Source organism: Trichoderma harzianum, assembly GCF_003025095.1.
Source record: "Trichoderma harzianum CBS 226.95 unplaced genomic scaffold M431scaffold_10, whole genome shotgun sequence".
In the NCBI taxonomy this organism is placed as follows: Eukaryota; Fungi; Ascomycota; class Sordariomycetes; order Hypocreales; family Hypocreaceae; genus Trichoderma; species Trichoderma harzianum.
This window is the reverse complement of record NW_020209258.1, coordinates 52,848-66,639: the sequence shown is the minus strand read 5'-3', so window position 1 is coordinate 66,639 and position 13,792 is coordinate 52,848. Positions and strand designations below refer to the sequence as shown.

Below are 13,792 nucleotides of genomic sequence, written 5' to 3'. Positions count from 1 at the left end.
TGAAATATAACCAATTGGCCTAGTCTATTACTATTAAACTGCGGGCAAAGCCCCCTACTTATGCACTGTAGCCGGAATGACCCTGAACGTCCAGGTACTCATACATAGGTTGGTGCCCCTATTGTCAACGAGATTTATCAGTACCGGTCAGGCAACACTAGGATATAAAAACTTACTCTTAGCAACATGAATAACAGGTATAAATGTATTTAATCGATTTGATCGCTCATTTCCCACAAACAAGTGGGATAACTTCGAACCCCGAGGCAAATAACGTAATTTAATGTATTGTCAGGTCCTTGCCTATGTTTACAATAGACGGCTGTCAGTACAGTGCAACTTAAGTCCTTCCTGCAAGAAAAACTTGGAAACATGGAATCCTTTAGATCGGCGATATCAGAAAATCTTCTTCGGAGATCAACTTCACCGCCTGTCACCAAGTTTGTTGTCTGGCGGAGTTAGTTGTAACTCCATACAAGCCCGACAGTCCGAATAGGACTCTCAGCTATGGCTGTAAAATGTATATAAAGCTTTTGTTAGAGTCTTCCTTAATCACAGTTCCTTCATCAACCAAAGGACACTTGCGAATTAAGCTAGCAGCACCACATCAGTCATGTTTCTCCCAGCAACATTTGCGCTCTGTACCCTCTTCGGCTTGGGAATAGCTGTGCCAGAGCCTAGGTCTCTCGACCCCGTCCGTACGGTTTTTCAATTCCCCCCGGATACCTTTTTTGAAAACCTCGCTGTTCGATCTAATGGCGAAATTCTCACGAGCTTACTTAACGAGCCACAACTATTCGTGATTGATCCAGACCCAGAAACTGGAGCGCCCCAGGCGGTTTTGGTACACGAGTTCACCGATTCGCTCGGTTTTGCCGGTATCGCCGAATATGAGCCTGATATCTTTGCAGTCATATCTGGAAGGTTCAACATTCCCACTGGAGATGTCGGTCCTGGATCATGGAATGTTTGGAGTGTCGATATGAATGGTGTTTCAGTTCAGGGAAACGTGCTCTCTGGGTCGCCAAATGTTAGTCTTATTGCTAACGTCGCGTCCGCCAATTTTCTCAACGGTATAACATTATTGTCTCAGTCCGAGGGCACATTCCTATTGAGCGATATCAATGCTGGCGTTGTCTATCGCCTTGATACACAGGGCAGCTACGAGGTCGTCATCAACAGAACTCTGACCAATTCTGTACCTACGCCGCCTGTCCCTCTGACCGGAGTGGATGGGTTACATGTCCATCATGATGGAGATTTAAAGACACTCTATTTTGTCAATGCTGGCCAAGGGTTTTTGGCCAGCGTTGCGATCAATGATGATGGGACACCGGCCGGAGACATCGAAATAGTAGCCCGACCGCTAGAGCCAGTCGATACATATGACGATTTTACTTTTGATTGCGATGGAAACATTTTCCTTGTGACCGGAAGTGGAAATGGCGTGGAGCGCATCTCTATTAATGGATAGCAGTCCATGATAGCCGGCAATGTCAATTCCACAGCAATTGCAGAGCCTACATCTGCTGCATTTGGTCGTGGTTTAAATGATAAGAATGTTCTATATGTCTCCACAGCAGGGGGCATGGAAGTGCCTGTGGATGGTAACATTACCATTGGAGCCCAGCTTGTAGCTGTTACAACAAGCTCACAAGGATCTGCCGCTTGTGCGTTGTACCTCTAGCGACCATTACCGACCGATGTTGACAGCAAGCCCGTTTTTTTCGGCCACATACATTATGAAAGACTTATATTAGACTCTTAAAAGTTCATGATTCATTTTGGGACCGCCACATCGTATTTTCTATATCGCAGTAAAACCACTATTCGATAGTCACCCGAAGAAGCCTGCCGGGGAGAAATTATGGCCAGTGGGCAAATCATATAAGCTTAGGTCTTCAAAGTTCCATAGCATTAATTTAAATTCTATAGCATAGGTCACGTTTTATATTTTGCATTTCAACAGTGATATAATTGCGGCAATCATATTCCAACTGCTTCTAATATTGATCCTCAAGACGTGTCATGTCTGAGAAAAAGATGATCGAGAGTGCTCGCCTTACGGATGCTTTAGTGAACTAGAACGGTGTTCTTTGTTTGAAGATGGAATCTCTTATAGAAACTCCCTTCTTTCTAGCAGTCTAAAGCATTTTCGTGTACACCGACGCTCATAATAATACCGTATGCCGCATCGTTTTGGGCCATAAGTGGGTGGTAGGCAGATGTTGTCTCTGCAATAGCATTATAATCAAGCTATCTGTAATAGTTATTTCCTTCGCAATTAGTTGCCTTTGCTTAGGTAGTTATTAGAACGCGTCGGAATAATTGCCCAAACTGTGACTTAGTGGTGTGTCCGATTAGTAAAATCATTACAAACGTACCTACTAATATCAGGTTTTGTCCCTGGTTAGCCATTCAAGAGGGTTCCCCGCAACAAATGGGGATTCTTTGTTGCAAATGCCGCGGCACATGTCAGAACCAATATGCCAAAGCCCAAGAAGAGCGTAGGCCTAACTGCACGCAACATTCCGCCTCCCTCTTCCTCATCCATTCATACCTGGGGTGGTTCTAAAACATAACATCGTGACAATTTTACGGAACCCTATTGATGAATATATATACAGCCTAAGGTGCCAGCTCTCTCGCGATTATGAACCTCTCTCTTCACAAATGCAACTCTCGAAGTCTCTTATTGACGTCTTTCTTTTGACTACCTGACTACTCTGTACTGGGCTTCCGAGCAAGCAGATTCACCGGCAACCAATAGTACAGTGCCCCATGTTTAACACCCGCGTCTAGTTCCAGTAAAACCCTCTGGCACTCACTGGCTGTTGGAAGGGATGGATCTTTGGTCTTGCCTACTAACTGGAAAAGCTCAGCCCAACCAGCCAGATATGTGCTGATAGTAAGAGGTACCAAAGTAGAGTCGAAAGTACTAGTTGCGCTATCTACAACTGTTAATCCATGGTCCGCGACAAGTTTTGGAATATCTCCAATCCAGCTAAGAGATCACAAATGTGTAATTAGTACAGTTTCTCCCTAGAGGAAAGGTGATTCTGCTGGATATAGCGACTCACTCTAACAAGACATTAAAGGTCCGGAGAACCGACATGCCAAGTTTATGAAAGGCCTCTGCTTCGTCTCCTCGCATAATCGGTTTCCCCATGTCTGCGTCCTCCCACTGCAAGTATCCCCCAGGCTCTGCAACAGTAAGTACTGGAATTGGCATATATACAGGAGCATAATGGGTAGGAACTCACTCAGTAGCCTTATAGCGTGGCGGATAAGCGCACCTGGGTCGTTGCCTCTAATAATGGCGCACCAAAATCGCAAGTGGACGACATCATATGTCTCAACAAGATGTGCAGGAACATCGCCAAATGCATCAAGTGTAGCAAACGTCAGATTTGGTGGACAAAGGGATGCGGGGGGGAATTGATTTGCTGAACATCGTAGCCATGCAGCTGGACAGTTTCTGGCAGTTGAGATGCTATGTCTTGAAGCCAGATTCTTTAACCAGATCTAGTTATCAGCCAACATATCGTGGAATTGTGCATGAACAACAAAAAGCATACGACTCACCCTGTTCCCGTCCCTATCTCGGCAATTTTCATATCTGAAGAAATAGGTATTTTGGGGTTCAACGCATAACCATTGTGCATCTTAAACAAAAGGTGCTGGGCTTCTAATCTAGAGACTGCATTAGCGGCCAGTTTACGCATCCAGTAAAAATATCACGTACCTGATTGAGCCATGCAGGTCCCGCCCCAACACATAATCATCCGTTGCAGCAGGCATGATGTATATATTCTTTAAGTCCAAACCTCTGAGCCAGCGCAAGGAATAGCATGAGATCAAATCCGCGCGTCGAAGCAATTGGCAGCATAGTGTCTTTTATAATAGTATATAGGAAAGCAGATCAGATGAGTAGTAAATCCCGACCCACAGTAAGCTGATGACGATGTGTACGAGTAATGGGCCAATTGCGGGCGCCTTCGGTGTTATAGATGGGGGGTATATAACGACCTAGCAGATATAATTACGATAACAAAAACAACTCAGTTCAGTAGTACATCTTTATCTATTTACAAAGAGGGCTTGTTCAATTCAACTGCCGCGACTGCTTTCCCCTTGGAACGGGGCGAAGCTACTAGCAGAGTTAGTGGTCATTCTGAGGCCAGTAGCCTGTGTAATTCGTTCAATCTAAGAACAAGGGCTCCTTCGTATAATAGGACACCCAGTCTCAGCCTAGCTTGATTCCCAATCTTGACTACTGAATATCTATTACAAAGCAAGCCAATAAGGCTCAGGGATATCATTCTCCTTAGGCTCGCTTTAAGATCTTGTCAAACTTCTCATTATAATACCGGTTAAACATACCTACACGACTGTAAATTTTGCAAAATACCAATTCCGGATATATATACAGGCATTAGGTTCATATTAGTTGTAGGGTATTTTGTACCCGACCTCGTGCCAGTTCTTACCTATATCTTAGCGTCCAAGCCTGTATCATGCCTGGAAGTCGAGGACCTGAAGCTTCAGCAGTACTTATAAAACGGTATATTATAAGCTCCATAGCAATATGCCTTCGTCTATACACCCAATGTTTTACTCCAAAGAGCTTCTTCCCTGAAGATTATATATCATTAGTTGTGCTGGTATGTTACTTATGCCACGGAGCCTTGTCTGTGTCAAACAATGATACGAGGAAACGAGAGGCATAAAGGGTTAAAGCAAGATAAGTATACTACTCTCGTCATTTTCTCGAGACAAGTAACTCATGAATGTTTCCTCAAGATGGAGGCTTAAGAATAGTCGTCATTTAGGCCATACAAGGACAGGGCGTTTTCCCTAAAATATTGAAACTCGCATTCTTTAATGTTTGTTGCCCAATTCGCTCACATCAGAAGGTCCCATCACAATATTAAACCTCGGATCGTAAATGGATTTCGATGCCATCTCCAATAAAAATGTATCAACTTTCCCCCTCTCTGGAAGTGCTCTACGAGCTTCAGCCATTTCGGTGAAGGCCAGTCCATGAATTTGGAATGCTTCCGGTTGCCCCTCCCAGTACTATGAGCGAATGGTTATCAACATATTAACCTTTCATACGCTATTTAAGTGCGAAACGCACATAGGCTTGGGTGGGAAATGACAATGAATACGTACTGCTTCAGTAGCCATGCAGAGTACCAGGGCCATAGCTGCATCTGTTGGGTAACTTTGCATATTTATGACGAGTTTTATTTTTTGTAGGCATAGCAGAAGGTAATGTATCATCCGCTCGTGATACTTTTCAGCTTCTGCGGGACTGTTCGAAATAAGGCTGTATCTTCGGGCAGACACATACATGACGGCCGTAAAGAGGCTCCTGTCTTCCATGGCAACAGGAAGAAAAACTGACTTCATGCCTCTTTGGAAGGCTTGTTGGGCTTCTGCGGTGATGCATTCGGTCCAACCGTTCGGAATTACCCATTCCAAAACTATGGAGCAAGTTAGGGCGTGGCAAGGGGCTAGGGTCAATAACCTTGCGTACAGAAATTGAACAAGAAGAATTCATCCTTAGAGAGAGGCCAAGGGAAGCAAACACTGCAAGCGTCTTTACTGACATCGCTAACACGAGCCCACAGCTGTTGTTTGAGGCTGGTCCGGTTCGCGTGATACAGCGCCAGCTTCTCAGCAAGAGCTCGGCGGCGGCGAGCGTGAGACTCCTTGGATACATGCGATCTGATCTGGCTTAGTGCCTGTACATTATTCATGTCCTGTGGCAGAGTAGCAGTGATGAAGTGCAGTTCTGGTTGTTGCGCAACAACAATGCGACGGAGCTTGGCATTGTGTCTTCCCTGTTCCGGCAGTTGCTCAGGCCATCTTGCAGTAGGTTCTGTGGTCTTCATTCTTGGTGATGCCTCTGTTTTTGGACCCATTTTCATGCAGGAGAGAATATTTGCGGCAGCAGGTCTCTTGCGATGAATGTGGTCCATGAAGCATGGAGTTTTGTATTAGAGAAACGAAGCAGGGGAAGCTTTTCGGCCTTATGGAGCACGTGAATCGGAACTACCCATGCCATGCCCCATTTTCAGCCCTGGGCATAAGCAGCTCCAAATGCCTAATTTGGCATAGCCGCATCGTCGAAACATGTCCAAGGATCGCAAAACTTGTGGTTAAGATTAGACATGGCGAGTAAGCAGCTCCACTATCCCAACTTGGAAATCAGACAATGCAGTAGTACTGTATTGATGTCGAGAGCCTCATCCGTGATATGTATGTATGTACCTGCTATAAATCTGGCCTACTCCTCCGGATAATTGACAACATTTCTGCACATGGAATCCGTTGCGTATATGCCAACAGATACTTTGCAATTTCGAAGGGATACATTAACACTCCACCATGGCATCAAATAGCCAGTGCAAAACAGTGCTCATTACAGGGTATATATGTCAGTGATAAAGAACCTCGTGGCCACATTTTTAACACAATTTCTTTTCTAGATGTTCAAGTGGAATCGGTGAAGCATTAGCGAGAGAGTTCCAAGCCCAAGGTAAATTATCAACCCCAATATGCAAGCCGATGCTCGACCTGAATAAATAGCTTACACACTCTTCTCTATTCCTTTCGGCTTTATAGGTTACCATGTTATCGCCACGGCTCGCAAAATAGAAGCCATATCACATCTTCGGAAGGCAGGGATGACTACATTATCTCTTGATGTCACCAAACCAGAGAGTGTCACGGCAATTAAGACAGAAGTGGAAAAACTCAGTGATGGTAAGCTGGACGTTTTGGTCAATAATGCGTAAGTGGGATTAATTTTGTTTCATCCTATGGCTACCTACTTGGGCATGGACACTACTAACAAATACATAAAGGGGAATTCTTACCCGTGGAGCATTAGCCGATGTCTCACGCGAGCATATCTACGCTATATTTAACACGAATGTCTTTGGCCTCATGGCTATGGTATCGAGTCTCCTACCGCTTCTCATTGCGGCCAAAGGCACGATTGTCAATATTTCGTCGGCGTCATCTGTAACACCATTTCCTTTCAAAGGTCCCTATGCAATGACCAAGGCAGCACTGAACTCATATGGTCGTACTCTCGCAATAGAGCTTTCGCCTTTCGACGTGCGAGTCTTGACATGCCCAACCGGCTATATAGAGAGCAAACTAGAAGCCAACGGGACAGATCAAGTACCTGAAAACAGTTTGTACAAAGCTATGGCTGGGAAGATGGAGCTGGGGGTTCCGCAAAAACAGATGAAAGGTGTAGAATATGCAAAGCTGGTGGTAAACGAAGTGGAAAAAGGCCGAGGCTGGGGTTTGGGTCCTTGGAGATTTGGAGCAATGAGAGAATGGCTTTGGGTGGGAACAGGAGCATCCAAGGGCTATTGGGCAAGTATGATGGGAGAAAGTTTTCTACAACGGGGGTTTAAAGATATAATTGGCTGGAATGAGATTACTAGGGTTGTAAGAAAGGACAACAGCTTGGAGTGAAAGGGCATGGCCCAAAAGCTTATACAAACGTATAAATTTATATAGTTCAGTCTTACATGCTTTCCGTATCCTCCTAGCCCTTTGTCTTTCTAGATATCTTTAGCTTTTTGTTAATTACTGTCAGTTAGAGCACGTTCTGCTCCTCCCACTTATCCGGCATTCCACCCCGATCATCTCCAACATCTCTCACCAAGGAATCAAGAAAGGCCATGTCAACACTTTGGTAGACCCAGTCATCAGCCCCATTGGTAAATAAAAGATCTTCCTCTTGTTGTAGAAAACCCTCTGTTATACTGTTTTCTTGTGTAGTGTTACTGTAATCCCCGGCAGAAGGAGCCAATACTGAGAGCTTTCCTGCTCGAACATCTCTATCTGTTTGTCGGCTATTACCGCTGTTTCTATCGACCAGAGCGCTACTACAAGTCTTTAGAACTTCGACTGCATTATCGACAAAATCTGTTTCGGAATTTTGTATCCAGCCTTGATCAGCTGTATATGCGACGTGCTTTTGCGCTGTAAGCGTTTCCTTGCAGATGATGCCTCCATGAGTGATCTTGACGGTACCAAAATATGGTATGTAGACGCTCACAACGCTGCTTTTCTCTTCATTCTCTTCGTCCGCTGGATCTTCAGCAGTCGCTGGTATCCGCACAGTTACGCTGTCCACACTGCTTCTATGGCCTTCGGCTGCCTCGGCCTCAATAGACAGTAGTCGTCGGAGCAGCTCTGCACTCTGTGCTCCTAGTGCATCCCCGTTTTGTCGGCTGACTTCCTCTATACTTTCCTGTACTTGTTCTATCATCGCGCGGTCCCCGGGACGTTGGTGCGTTAGCAAGTTCTCTGATCTTGCTACCTGCTGCAACTGCGCGCGTGATGGAGACATGGAAGCTTGACGGTGCCCGTCAAGATGCGCTATTAACAGTGTCATGGCCGCCATCAGAGAGAGAAAATCCAGTGTCCGGCACCAGAAAGCAATACGGTCGGAGCTTCGGAATGTTATAAAGCGCGAGAGAACCTCTCGGGAGGCGTTGACGCAGGTAATCCGTGAGTATTGGTTTTCGCGTCCGTTGATTGAGGAGCGGAGCATATAGGGAAGATGAAGCTGGTTGAGAAGAGTGTAGTGAAATAGCTGATGGAATAGCCGCCGCATATCCCAGAAAAGCGTCTGAGGGTTGTCCAAGGTCGTTGCCAGGTTTGAGTGAAGCCACCACTTTTTAGGCAAGTCTTCAGCCGCTTTCTGTAACTCTTTGTCCAATTCTATCATTAATGCAAAATCGTGGGGGCTTGGGTCGGACTGGTTGCGCTGGAGTATACGAGATGCAATAACGCAGTGCATGCGGTCAAGACGCCCCATGGGGGTATCAGTTTCGAGCATATCCTTGGAAGCCATACTGTGATCGACAGTACTCTGAGGTAGACCCAGCATGAGACAAAGGTGTCGTTCCGCAAATACAATACGAAACCATATAAACTTTGGATGAACTTTCTTTTCTGGGTTGAGAAGCTTACACTGCGGCGGGCCACTAGAGGAGCGATGGAGCCCCATCAATTGCGCAATGGTTATGGCCCTCCGGATTGCAACCAAGCCTTTGCGTAGATTTCCGCCATTTGTATACCACAAACTCTCTAACATCACACACTCGAGTCCTTCAATGCTGCTGATAAGACTTTCGTTCATGGTTACGAGGCCGATGGCGGTGCTGAACAGGCGGTTCATCATCTGACGCGGAGGGTCTGATAATCCTTTGATGTTCTTATGAAGATCCGGATGGAGATGTTGCAAGAAAGTAGCAATTCTGAGCATGTACAACCCTATCAGAACAGGGTGGGCATTTGATCCCGGCCGCTCAAGTAGGCTATCTAACGACTGAGGGTCGCTCTGGTCAAGGTCATTGTACGGGACAGTCAGCATTTGATAAAAACGCGAAGACAAGTCACCCCGCGCTTTGGCGATTATCTCGATGTCCTGTGGCGTAGGTAACGATTCATATAGAACTTGGGATAATGCAAGGTGTTTCCCTAGTCCAATAGAACGATTTTTATCATATATTCGATGAGAAGGTCTGCCGCTGCCATTGCCGTCCAAGATTTCGTATTGAGGGGTCTCGTCGTGCTGACAAAGTAAGTGAGCAGGTCTTCTGAAACGCCTTCTGGGCGTTGAACACGTACATCCAAATGTTCATATGAACTATGCGATGGCGAAAGCAAAGGGCTATTAGTAGCAGGGCTAGTAATGTCATGACGAGACTTTCCATTGTCTTGTGCCGTCGCACATGTGCAGCAAGGGTCCGAGCTATTGGAGACTGTGTTGAGCAACTGCTCAACGAGTGCTTCAACTCTCACGACTCGGTCTCCCATCTGAAGGCTACGGTCTAAAGGCGTTGATATATGCTCGGGGAACTGCTGGTCAACACATTTAGCACCACGTCGCTTACAGCTGATGCAGGCGGTGTCTGCCGGCGACCCGAATATGCATTTCATCTTCCGTCGCCGGCACTCCCAGCAGCTCCTCGTCCCTTTTCGTACTTTTCTCCTCTTTGGCTGAGAACCGCCATCGCCTTCGCGCTCCTCGCCGCGTGACGCATGTGGCGACCCAGACGGCTTGATTGACGCTGCGTCCATGCGAGGAAGTTTATCCTGCACTGGCACCTAAAGCGTGGTTCTGATGGCAGGCCGCCAGGATATTGTTCGAAACGGAACTGAGACTCCTCTAAGCAGTGGACTCGAGAGCAGAGACGTTTCGAAGTACGGATACGCGTCGCATGAACCGCGCGACAGCTGAGGATGCAGCCTGATTACGTGCATGAGAAGCCGTCCGCCTTGTTTCGTTTCGACCGAAGGCTCGGTGGACGGACTGAGACACAGAGCGCTGCCTAATGACGTTAAACCACCCCACTTGTCCCTCTCACTGTACGAACTGGACTGAGCTGGCCGTTAAGCTTCGTCCGAGGCATCGGAGATTGTTCTATTCCAACATGCAACAGTTCTCAAACTATGCGGTTATAAAAACCAGTCAATTTCTCTTCAAATCTTACATACTAATATCAAATTCTTTCAACACAGTTTGCATCAATAATCTGATTCCTAAACTTCAAATAAGCCCACACCCAAGGCTCACAGTATGACACGCCATTTCAATGTTACGCCAACTAATATGCCGGGCAAGCCTGAGCCTTTTACCATGCATGTCCCTGAAGAGAAACTGTCCGAATTTCATGAGCTCCTGAAATTGTCAAAGATCGGACCTGCGACATGGTGGAATCAGCACAATGATCGCCGCTTTGGAGTGTCTCGGGAGTGGCTAAGCCAAGCGAAAGAAATATGGCTTGAGACGTTTGACTGGCGCCAACAAGAGGCGAGGATCAATAGGTTCCCCAACTTCAAGATGACTGTTGATGACCCGGAGTCTGGGGAAATTGAGGTGCATTTCTTGGCTCTATTTTCCTCGAAGACGGACGCTATACCGTTCATTTTCCTACATGGCTTCCCGGGTTCGGTTTTCGAGCTTTTACCCATGATGGAGCTCCTTCTCGACAAGTACACACCCGCAACTCTACCATACCACGTCATTGTACCATCACTGCCAAATTACGGACTATCTGGCAGTCCTAGTAAGGACGTCGAGATGAATTTGGAACAGGCTGCGCGAATCATGCACCAGTTGATGATTGACCTTGGGTTCAGCAAGGGATACGTTGCTCAGGGAGGCGATCTCGGCAGTATATTAGCAAGGATTATGTCGACGAGATACAAAGAGTGTACGGCTTTTCACGGTAAGCTTTTCTTTGGAGGTACAAGACAAGAGAAGGTATATCTAACTGACTATAGTCAATATGCTAACGCTGAATCCGGGAGAAACTGCGCCTTCGTCCGATGGTGTGTCTGTTGAGGAGCTGCGGGAAATGGAGCGAACTGAAACCTGGGCTCAAACTGGCTTGGCATTTGCACTTGAGCATGGCACTCGCCCTGCTACTGTTGGGTTGGCTATTGCTTCCAATCCGCTCTCTTTGCTAGCTTGGTGATTGATTCCATCAATCAACGTTTACGTTTAACTAACAGGAGACTAGGATTGGCGAGAAGTTCCTTGAATGGGTTGATCAACGAGAACCATTGCCTCTCGATACCATCTTAGTTATGGCAAGCTTCTATTGGTTCACGGATACGTTTCCTCGCAGCCTATACCACGCGCAGGTTCTACAAACACTGCTCAAAGGAAATCCCATCCCAATATCGAAAGAAAAACCGCTTGGATATTCTCAATTTTCGCGCGATCTTGCTTTGCTCCCCAAAGCCTGGGCCTATGAGCTTTACCCGAATTTAGTATTCTTTAAAGCACATGAGATGGTAAGATCTACACAAACATTTTTATTTCACAGCGATCGCTAATCAAGGTACCTAGGGAGGGCATTTTGCGAGGCTGGAGCAACCGATGTTATTCTTAGACGACATCGAGGAATTTTCCAAATGTATTCACAGGACTTTTACATTTTCATAAGTATTACGGATCTCTATAGTGAATTCTGCGTTGCTATAAAACGAGTCTTGAGTTGCAATAATTGGTCCATAAAGTAAACAGTTTTAGTTCAATACATCCAGATCATCTAAGTTACTATCAGGTTAAGAGATAAACCCTTTTGCTATGGCTTCTAGAACACCCTTGTACCAGATTTTGGCCATTTTATAATATCCTTGATCATTTGGATGGGTCCCATCGCTTATGTCAATTTCTTTTGGTCCCCATTGACTATGCATATCGGCAAAGACGATCCTTCTTCCTTCACTCTGCTTCGAGAGTGCTATGCCCCGGAATTGATCGTTGGCCCATTTTATGCGCGGCTCAACCTCAGTGTCCAGGCTGAGTATCAGATTAGATAGAATAATAGTTGAATTTGGAGATGCAGCCCAAATAACATCAAGCATATTGCCCATTCGTTTACCAATACGCTCAATATCGAAATCTTGGATGCAGTCATTGGAGCCTGCATTGATCGTAATAAGATTCGGCATGAGATGTTGAACAGAGTTCTTGGCTTTGCTCTCTATCTGATCAATTCTAAAGCCCCGCCAACCCTCATGATCATTGTTGCTCATGGAACCAGCGCTTCGCGATCCAACCATGGTAACATTATTTCCGTCTGCGATAAGCATATCCTGTAGATATTTTCTGTAGCCATTTTTATCGGAGGACTCAACTCCATATGTAATCGAGCCTCCAAGTGGCATCAGGCGCATTGTGTGAATTGACGCATTGCTGCTAGGTACTATTGGGAGTCAGATCATCGCCCTATTATGTTTGCTTAGGGAGTGAATGTCAGCAAAACATACGTTGACCAGAGCAATAAGCGCGAAATGGATCTCCAGGATATGCTATAGGCAATAGCATCCGACGGTGTGCGATCGATAATATGACATTGGCAGAGGCTCGAATGCAATGCCTATAGGGTCTCATGTTGGGGCTGTTGGGGAGAAGACAGCGGCGAAGTCAGCACTTTTAAAGCCCACTATACAAGCAAAAAAAGAGACAAGAACAATAGAATTCTCTTGGATAACTTCCTCAAATGTAATAGGCGTGACTTTTTCTCTCCCAGCGCGAATAACGACTACCACAATGGCATTGCTAGAAACAATGTTGCTCCGACACCCACCGGATTCGAAAGGCAAATGCAACCCCGCCGCGCCCTATTCATAACAACACTAATCGGCAATTCACCCCATATAATACTAAATACATTCCATTCTGGTTTATCAAGCCTATTTTAACATTGAAGCTGACAAAATGAGGGTTACGATTTCATGATTTTCACAAGGATCACTATCTAGCGGATTAATACATGTGTCAGTCCGTCTTTCAGTGCTCAAGTGCGTTAGATGAACCATCTCGAATGAACCACTGAATGGCGTAGCCTGCTGGGAATAGCGCCGATAGAGGCACCAAAAATTGGCGCCAGCTCATGGCTTGAGGCGTCAATCTTATTGGATGCTCACTGCTCAACGAGCTGTTACCAGGCCATTTGACTCACTTCAATAGTTCAGCAATACAAAGATACAATAATGTTGGGTCAGTTGCTCCTATGCCTTGAAACGAACTGAATGCAACTGGCGTATGTCGAGACAGTCTGCCGGCCTCGATAATTACTTTGCTAATGGTTGATCGGAAAGAAGAATCGCTTGAATGCTGCCGCGCTAGGCGTCAGAACCTTTGTTGTAGACATTGTGCACAAAATGCTCAACGAAATTACTGTTGGAGCCGTGTATCTCCACCCCGTGAACTTACGCTGTGATAGCATTCCTT

At 45.9% G+C, this 13,792-nt stretch overlaps 7 protein-coding genes across 7 annotated transcripts; 3 read left to right on the top strand and 4 right to left on the bottom strand.

Annotated features, from left to right (window-relative positions):
• Nucleotides 1–613: 613 nt before the first annotated feature.
• Nucleotides 614–1,474, top strand: M431DRAFT_484096 (hypothetical protein; the record flags this gene model as incomplete). Its single annotated transcript, XM_024916173.1, has 1 exon — nt 614–1,474. One exon carries the CDS (start codon nt 614–616, stop codon nt 1,472–1,474), a length of 861 nt encoding a protein of 286 aa, XP_024771690.1.
• Nucleotides 1,475–2,721: 1,247 nt separating this feature from the next.
• M431DRAFT_538521 (hypothetical protein) lies at nt 2,722–3,801 on the bottom strand (the record flags this gene model as incomplete). Its single annotated transcript, XM_024921034.1, has 6 exons — nt 2,722–3,004; nt 3,081–3,204; nt 3,264–3,446; nt 3,521–3,525; nt 3,586–3,693; nt 3,746–3,801. 6 exons carry the CDS (start codon nt 3,799–3,801, stop codon nt 2,722–2,724), a joined length of 759 nt encoding a protein of 252 aa, XP_024771689.1.
• Nucleotides 3,802–4,733: 932 nt separating this feature from the next.
• Nucleotides 4,734–5,983, bottom strand: M431DRAFT_510251 (hypothetical protein). The gene is made up of 3 exons (XM_024919431.1): nt 5,543–5,983; nt 5,176–5,489; nt 4,734–5,079 (listed from the first exon to the last, which is right to left on the bottom strand). Exons 1-3 carry the CDS (start codon nt 5,928–5,930, stop codon nt 4,882–4,884), a joined length of 900 nt encoding a protein of 299 aa, XP_024771688.1. The 5' UTR covers nt 5,931–5,983; the 3' UTR covers nt 4,734–4,881.
• Nucleotides 5,984–6,396: 413 nt separating this feature from the next.
• On the top strand, nt 6,397–7,500 carry M431DRAFT_538519 (hypothetical protein; the record flags this gene model as incomplete). Its single annotated transcript, XM_024921033.1, has 4 exons — nt 6,397–6,437; nt 6,498–6,547; nt 6,634–6,802; nt 6,876–7,500. The coding sequence occupies 4 exons, from the start codon at nt 6,397–6,399 to the stop codon at nt 7,498–7,500; spliced, it is 885 nt and encodes a 294-aa protein (XP_024771687.1).
• Nucleotides 7,501–7,624: 124 nt separating this feature from the next.
• M431DRAFT_7479 (hypothetical protein) lies at nt 7,625–10,122 on the bottom strand (the record flags this gene model as incomplete). Its single annotated transcript, XM_024922266.1, has 2 exons — nt 7,625–9,613; nt 9,670–10,122. 2 exons carry the CDS (start codon nt 10,120–10,122, stop codon nt 7,625–7,627), a joined length of 2,442 nt encoding a protein of 813 aa, XP_024771686.1.
• Nucleotides 10,123–10,621: 499 nt separating this feature from the next.
• M431DRAFT_91140 (hypothetical protein) lies at nt 10,622–11,995 on the top strand (the record flags this gene model as incomplete). The annotated part of the gene is made up of 4 exons (XM_024924223.1): nt 10,622–11,273; nt 11,329–11,518; nt 11,568–11,844; nt 11,900–11,995. The coding sequence occupies 4 exons, from the start codon at nt 10,622–10,624 to the stop codon at nt 11,993–11,995; spliced, it is 1,215 nt and encodes a 404-aa protein (XP_024771685.1).
• Nucleotides 11,996–12,005: 10 nt separating this feature from the next.
• M431DRAFT_510248 (carbohydrate esterase family 3 protein) lies at nt 12,006–13,099 on the bottom strand. Its single transcript, XM_024919430.1, has 2 exons — nt 12,826–13,099; nt 12,006–12,761 (listed from the first exon to the last, which is right to left on the bottom strand). The coding sequence occupies exons 1-2, from the start codon at nt 12,947–12,949 to the stop codon at nt 12,118–12,120; spliced, it is 768 nt and encodes a 255-aa protein (XP_024771684.1). The 5' UTR covers nt 12,950–13,099; the 3' UTR covers nt 12,006–12,117.
• Nucleotides 13,100–13,792: the final 693 nt, after the last annotated feature.